Source organism: Elaeis guineensis, chromosome 9 (genome assembly GCF_000442705.2).
Source record: "Elaeis guineensis isolate ETL-2024a chromosome 9, EG11, whole genome shotgun sequence".
NCBI classification, from domain to species: domain Eukaryota; kingdom Viridiplantae; phylum Streptophyta; class Magnoliopsida; order Arecales; family Arecaceae; genus Elaeis; species Elaeis guineensis.
The window spans coordinates 13,040,131-13,047,685 of record NC_026001.2 but is presented as its reverse complement, the minus strand read 5'-3'; the positions used below and the strand labels follow the sequence as shown (position 1 = coordinate 13,047,685).

Below are 7,555 nucleotides of genomic sequence, written 5' to 3'. Positions count from 1 at the left end.
AAAAGAAGGGAAAATAATCAAGGAAATGAGGTTCCCATTCACAATGTAATCTCTCTGTACACAACATGCCTCGGCAAGAAATCAAATTTTGAAAATCACAGTCCGTAAAAGGAAGTAATTCTCTCAACTAGCTAAATATATAAGTGAGTTACCATAGTTCTTTGCCTCTTTTAATTCATTAAATTATATCCATTGAGCAAACTAACTTTATCATTTTTTCTAGAAAGAATTCACTAAAATAGGGAGCTTATCTTTTCAGCCAAAGCCTGCACTCAGCTCTTTTTTATCTCCAATATACATGGGAGGATCTATGCGAACGTGTATTTAGTCCCACATCAGTTATTCGTTGGGAAGACTTAGGTACTTATATAGGGCTAAGAATCCAAATAACACTTTATAGCTAGTTTTTTGGGGTGAGATCCTAAGTCATTATAAAAGGTATCAAAATTGACCCAGCTTATAGTCTATACGGACTAGGGGATACTGCAGCACAGGTTGATTGGTACTGATTATGACTGATCATGGTGTTTATGAATGGATGCATGGATTTGAATCCTTAGTCTGATGAGGATGCCAGGGTTTAAATGGGGGGACTATGTGAGAACCTGTGTGGGTGTTTATTTAATCTCATATTAGTTATTTGTTGGAAAGATCTTGGATACTTATACTGGGCTAAGAACCTAAATGACACTTTCCGGCTAATCTTTTGGGTGAGGTCCTGAGTCGTTATAATACGTTACCCTATTAGCAGCCCTAAGGACTTCTCTAATTAGGTTTAAGCCAGCAAAAGTAGAGTTAGTGCAATTTTAGCTAAGCGTGAAGGTCTATTTCTTTTTGGTCAATTTTAGGTAATTGTGGCTACAAAAATTGTGGGACATTTAATAGAAGAACAAATATTCCGAAATCTCCAGGTTAGTTTTTAGTTCAAGTCACCTTTGTTTCCTTTTGGTTTCTAATAAGTATGCAGAGTTCCACACCAAGGCCTCACAAAGTTTGCTTCTGTCCTTGTTAGCATGTTGCAAAATGTAATCCATTGTTTGACGGGTTCACAATTTTTAATCTCCACAAAATTCTGAACTTTTGGAAACCTGTAGTGCTTTTCTCCACATTATGTTGATGACGCATGATAGTTCTTTCAATATATGCACTTTAGACTGGAAAGAAAGAATCAAATAGTTCCTTCATCCTCTTCATCTATTAAATTCAAACACCATTAACAATAGTTTGAAACTTCATAAAAATTACTAAGGCAAAAATCTGAAAAGAAAACTTTGAAAGATTCGATAACCTCATAGTCAAAGCATAAATTGATCAATAATCAGTTGTCATGCATACCATGCTGGAAGTCAACTTGCACATCAAATTGTGTTCAAATGGATATTTAATACCAGTACTAAAATTATATTCTATCTTCTTTTCATATGGCACTGCTTCAATCCTGAAGGTGATTCATAGAACTTCTTGTAAGAGGACTATTTTCCAAGGATTCATCATTTCCATTAGGACAAAATATGAATCTCATACTTACAGAAAATATTTACCTACCAACCAATGTAGCAATCTGGATAGTTTCCCAATACCATGAAAGTGGTCCGTGATGAATTTAAATTGATTTATGAGAGTGACCTTCTCTGAGATCGAACAAATCATATTGCACAGATCAGAAAATCACAAATAAAAAAATTGACACTTCCCAAAAAGAGAAAGAAGTTCAGCATCACTTAATTTTTCCCTTGGACACTGACTCCATCCAATGTTTCAGTATGACAATAGACATGCAAAAACTATGCTAGTGATCTGAGCAATACCATTTCTTGCTTCATCCTGGTGAATTGAATTCTCCCAGCTTTTCCACTGATGTATCTAAGCCATGTAAGAAAATCCTCAATAAAAGAAATGCTTCGGAGAGCAATGACCATTTAGCATATGACAAACTAAGAGCACCAAATGAATTAATGGTAAGAAGAAGCACATCTGCTTACCTTCAATCCTCCTAAAACCACAGTGGAAGCACTCAAAATTACATGAGTGACCGCCAAAACAAAGATGAAGATGTGCAGCTCATGCAATGCCGTAATGGACAATAATGGGACCTTATCCTTTAAAAAAAGAAAAAAGAAAAAAAGTAACTCACTGACCTCGAAATTTCAGAAATGCAATGCCCAAAAACGTGATGTGTTTTCATAAATTTTTAAAAGAATTTTTTTTTTTTGAATTTTACTCATTTGAACCAATAACAATGATGTGGCAGGTTCCAAGCCTGGATAAGAAATGTGGAGCATTGATGTTAGCAAGGTCCGCTGTATGCAACCGGTGCATACAATCTCATGCATGCATACCATACCATACTGATACCGACCTGAGATGGGAGAGCATATCAGTCTCAATATGCCAAACTGAATTCTATATCATTCACACTGATGTTGTACCAGTATGATACCGGTATGAATTCTGGTATCGAGATGGTAAATCTTGAATGTTAAATTGACATGTAGCCATAGAAACATATCCATGCATCCATAAATTGATTTTAACCTACAGCTGCCGGCCTGTGCCCAGTGTCAACAGTTGCACGAGAAGCTTTATTTAGTATGTGCTTATAATAAAGACGTTACCATGGAGAAGATATCTATTTATAAGTAAGCGTTAGTAATTTAATTATGCGACAACTTTGGCTCTGCCAATGGCAATGCAGTCGACCTTCACCTTGGTGCAGTAATCCGTGCTGGAACCACCTGCAGCGAGGATCCGCCGCCGGCCGCCGGCCGCAGCGGAGGAGGAGTCATAGTCGCAGGGGAGCATGTGGTGGTTCCAAGTCTTGGGGATGCAGATGCGCTGAGTTTCGTCCTGGAACACCGTCAGCAGGAGGGAGATGAACCCCACCAGCATCAGCTCTAATAATATAAAAAAGTTGCCAGACAAAAATTTCATTTATTAGAATTTGGTGCGAGTTAGGAGGGGAATAAATCTTTAGAGAGAGAAAGGGAAGAGAGAGTCACCTCCTTTTACTTTCTGGAGGGCGTTGAAGAGAGGTTCTGCTTCTTTTTTTTTAGATACTGCATCATAGAAGGATTTGAAACAGACTTTCATCATGTTTTCTGCTTCTATTTTCTTTTTTTTTCCCTTTTTTGTTGCAATGCTTTTGTTTTCTCAAGTTTCTCCTCCTCTATGCCTTATTCGGATACGAATACGCAACAGTGGAGAGAGAGAGAGAGGAGAGAGAGAGAGAGAGAGAGAATCTGATTCATGTGCTAATTGGGTTTAAAATGGATGCGATATTAGGTGACTCGACGCAATCTGGTCCAGCCTGATCCAATGCAATCCAAAAATCTTGACCAAATTTTCTAAGTCCATATCATCGATCCTATTGGCATATTTAATTTGTAGTTTGGATATTAAATTACTAATTCATATTTTAAAGATTTGATCCAGATCATCAGCTTTCATGTCGACAACATTGCTATTAGAATTCGCTATTTTCTTATAATTTTTTCTATTTATTATCTACATCATCATTAATTTTTCGCTTGAAAAGGCAATACTAGTATTAGAATTTGCTATCTTTTTGTAATTCTTTCTACTTATTATTTGTATCATAATTAATTTTTTATTAAAATTATAATATTAATGTTAGAATTTACTATCTTTTGTAATTCTTTCTACTGAAAAACTAATGCTTTCTTTTTTATATTATATAATGCCTTGTTTCAATCAAACATAAGCTAGAGCTAGATTGCACTGGAATGGATTAGGGCCATGCTTCACCCGAGCCAGCCCAAGGCTGATAATTAGTAGGGAAAACAGAATAGAAATAATTTAGATTGCAACAGCTTGCAATTACTAAACTAAAACTTGCAAGTGCATAATACAATGGAAATTGCTGCAACTTAGACCCAATCAAAGTAGCCAAGCATTTAGTCACATTCAGGTCATTAAAAACGTTTACCCTTTCAAGCATGATGCACTTGTAGGCATGGACGTCAATGTCCGCTATGTATTGCACATAAAGTAACTTGAAGCTAAGTCTGAGCCACTTAAATAAGTATTTAGTAATTTCAGTTATTTTTTTCCTTGAATAGATTTTCCAGCTCAGTCCAAATAGCTCTCAACCTGTGTTAGACTAAAGACATGTTTTAAGGTTTTAGAGTTGAATCCATATCCCAAATAGCTCTCAAACAGGATCTATGATTCAACTCTAAAACCTGGGAGTTGAGAGCTTCTTAGGAATTAGATTATCCCGCCCAGTCTATTTTTTCAAACTGTTGTGGATCGGGCATCGAGAGACTAAGCCTCGAAAGTCTCATATTAATTACAGTCGAGAGTGTCTATCGCTTAAGAGTGTAGACTCTCCTTTGCCCACGTGAGGCGCCTTTTGCGGGGCAAAACCGTGAGGGACGACGTCGTGGTTCCCTGTAACGGGCACGTGCCGTCCTAGAGCGGACAATACCTCATGTGACCTACGGTAAGGAGGGAAAGTTTCGTACTCTTGGGCGCGTAGCCTCGATATTGACGCGCTAGGTAGAGGAATCCGTCCCCGCACCCACTTGTAGACCCTCTTGATGGAGGGGCTATATTGTGGGTCGGGCATCGGAAGGCTGAGCCTCGAAAGTCCAATATCAACCACAGTTGAGAGTGTCTATCGCTTAAGAGTGCAGGCTCTCCCTTGTCCACGTGAGGCGCTTTTTGCAGGGCAAAACTGTGAGGGGCGGTGTCGTAGTTCCCTGTAGCGGGCACGCGCTGTCTCAGAACGGATAATACCTGACGTGACCTATGGTAAGGAGGAAGGTTTCATACTCTTGGGCGTGTAGTCTCGACACAAACATATCTTTTATTGAAAAAAAAAATTCATATAGAATATGAGAAAATAATTTTTCGGATTGAGAATTAGGTCCCCCCAGCCCGAAAAATACCTTAATTCTAGATAGAATATGATAAGATTTTTTTATTAAAAATATAATATATATTTTATGTAATTTTTTAATAATATGGATGTTTAATCAAATGTTAATTATTTTGAAATATTTTTTTTCTGATCAATTAAATATATATAAATTATATTTTTAGATATTATATATTCAGACATTCGAACCTTGGAACGAGACAAGGGAAGCACCTTGGATCATGGGACATGTGCACGTGACAGGTTACATCAGCTGTGCCCTGCCTGTTCTATCTACATGGTGTTCTATGACCAGAAATTATTGTATGCACCTGGTGCAAGGAATCAGGGCAAATCTCGGAGCGTATGCACGGTGGAGAGTGCGCAATTGGAAAATGGTGAAATACAAGAGGTCGCTTGGCGTGTAATCCACCGTGTGATTTGCACGGTCCAACTACACCTGGTGCATGCAATATGGAGACGTTGTATGACCATTAATGAGTGGGTGCAATGTTGATAATGTGGTTGATAAGTCAAAGAAAAGAGCATACTAAGAAAATTCACAGAGTGTTGAGGTTGATGTTGAGGATTGTGGCCATGCAATTTAATTAAGGTAGTATCATAGTACTTCATTGTAATATTTATGAGTTAAAAATTAATTTATCCATTGCTAAAAGTAATTTGTTTGTTGAAGAAAAGATGGAATGGAGTTGCCGCAACTTTTATGAAATCCGAATGTTGGAGTGCTCCAATATAAGATGGATTATGAGATCAAGTAGGATATAATCTCAAGATGATCCATCTATAGCCACGTTCTTGAAATATACTAGAGTGATTTCTAATCTTGTGATATTGTGACAATTTTATTCATCTCCTTTTCCTCTATTTTGAACCGTTTTTCCTTATTTTCTGCTCTCATTACTCACTATCTCAGCTCACAAGTTTTCGATTCAGTCTGTTTGAAGTTTCAAGCTTTGATCTAGATTAGGTCAGAAAGATTGACACAAGATAGAGGCTGGGTTTTAAATAAATAAATAAATAAATAAATTGCTTCATGACTACAACCTCATTTAATTGTGCAATTATCTTTTTTAAAAAAAATAATAACAAGAGAAAGATGCTAACTATCACGCAGAGCACTAGCATCAAAAGGTCAAATACTGGGGATGTATATGAGGCCGATTTATATCATTAATCATAGCTCACATATATCTTAAAAACTTTTAAAGAGACAATAAGTATTTTAGCCAACAAGACTTGGGTCAACTGCAGGGGAGGCTATTGCTTCCTCCTTTGCACTCAAAAAAAAAAAAAAAAAAAAAAAAAGTACTTGGGTCAACTGGTCAACATCCCTCCCCTCCTAGGCCTGTCCATGATATTTCTATCATATGTCATCCAAAAAAAAAAAAATCTTATAAAAATCTTTCATCAATTGAAATATATTTGATTTGTTGTCCATCTCTGCAGTAAAGTGATCTCTGAATAAGTATTCTAAAGAGCGCCCTAGAGTACTTTCTTTTGGTTTGAATTTTTGATAACTTCAAATTTTTGCTAAACTGAAACTATGCTCAATTCTTCCCAGGAAAGATGAGGCTATTTAGTTGTTTTGTGTTGCTATGAGAGGTGGTTATCTCCCTGTCCTAGTTTTGCAGGCCTTGGCCAGTGTTTCCTCATTTCACTATTCAATGAAATGGAAGGTTGTAACCCACAGCTCCCAGAGAAAAAAGAGAGACATTTAGATGGCAGGAAAATGTCCATTTTATCAATCCATTTCACCCATTATACCCGACCCATTTAGCTTAACAATCTACAAGACATGGCACCACCCCAAAATTTTATTCTCTCTTTGAGAATATCCATACATTCAGAGACTTGTCTGAGACAAAGTCTATAAGCTTATTTTTCCATCCAAGGCCAAAGAAACTTTCTTTTATTGTTCTCCCTACAACATTCTCTCTGGACCTTAAATTTCTCTCAAACCAAGAAAAAGATAAAAATCCTATACTGTTGAAAAGAATTTGGTGTATGGTATTTGAAGTTAAAAATATACAACCATCCATACCTTGCCAAGAAGATGGAGGAGTCTCTCCACCACAAGGGAGATGATGACTATAATGGAACAAACCACTGCCACAATCCATGTAGGCGTCTGCTCCAGCGTTAGCTCCTCCTTTTTATCCCCTCCAGCCATCTCTCTCGATAAAAGGGAATAGGTGGAGAGAACCTGAACTCTATAACTGTGCTCTGTGTTTATGAATACATACATGTATATAAAACACACACATAAATACTTGTGATAAACTGTCAAATTGATGAAAAGAACGTTTCTTCGAGAATATTCAAAGCTACAAGAGAAAATATGCAGCTCAGCTGATTGATCATTAATAGGAGTTGATTGAAGTCAAAATTATATTATATTTTTTTTATTTTTTAAAAAATATGATAATTATTCACCACACTTAGGTTTGTTTCCAACTATATTGCGCAACACACTCAAATCTTGGTGCAGACTTGAAATTCTGAATTCCTAATTATACTATTTCAAAATATTTTTTATTATGGTCCACATTTTTTGAGTGACTGGCTGTACCTCCACTTAGCTCACGAAGAAAGGCAAGTATGTGGAATACAAGCTGTTGGCTCTACCTCTCACACCCATAGGTCTACCTGGTCACA

General features: G+C 36.9%; 1 protein-coding gene across 2 annotated transcripts; it reads right to left on the bottom strand.

Annotated features, from left to right (window-relative positions):
• Positions 1 to 6: 6 nt before the first annotated feature.
• LOC105051537 (MLO-like protein 1) lies at positions 7 to 7,182 on the bottom strand. 2 transcript variants are annotated; one of them, XM_073243906.1, is made up of 6 exons: positions 6,942 to 7,161; positions 3,000 to 3,056; positions 2,707 to 2,894; positions 1,983 to 2,099; positions 1,809 to 1,863; positions 7 to 1,631 (listed from the first exon to the last, which is right to left on the bottom strand). In XM_073243906.1, exons 1-6 carry the CDS (start codon positions 7,018 to 7,020, stop codon positions 1,525 to 1,527), a joined length of 603 nt encoding a protein of 200 aa, XP_073100007.1. In that variant the 5' UTR covers positions 7,021 to 7,161; the 3' UTR covers positions 7 to 1,524. The 2 variants fall into 2 exon arrangements, with proteins under 2 accessions (XP_073100007.1, XP_073100006.1); XM_073243905.1 differs by lacking the exon at positions 3,000 to 3,056 and having other exon boundaries at positions 2,707 to 2,847; positions 6,942 to 7,182.
• Between the last annotated feature and the right edge of the window lie 373 nt (positions 7,183 to 7,555).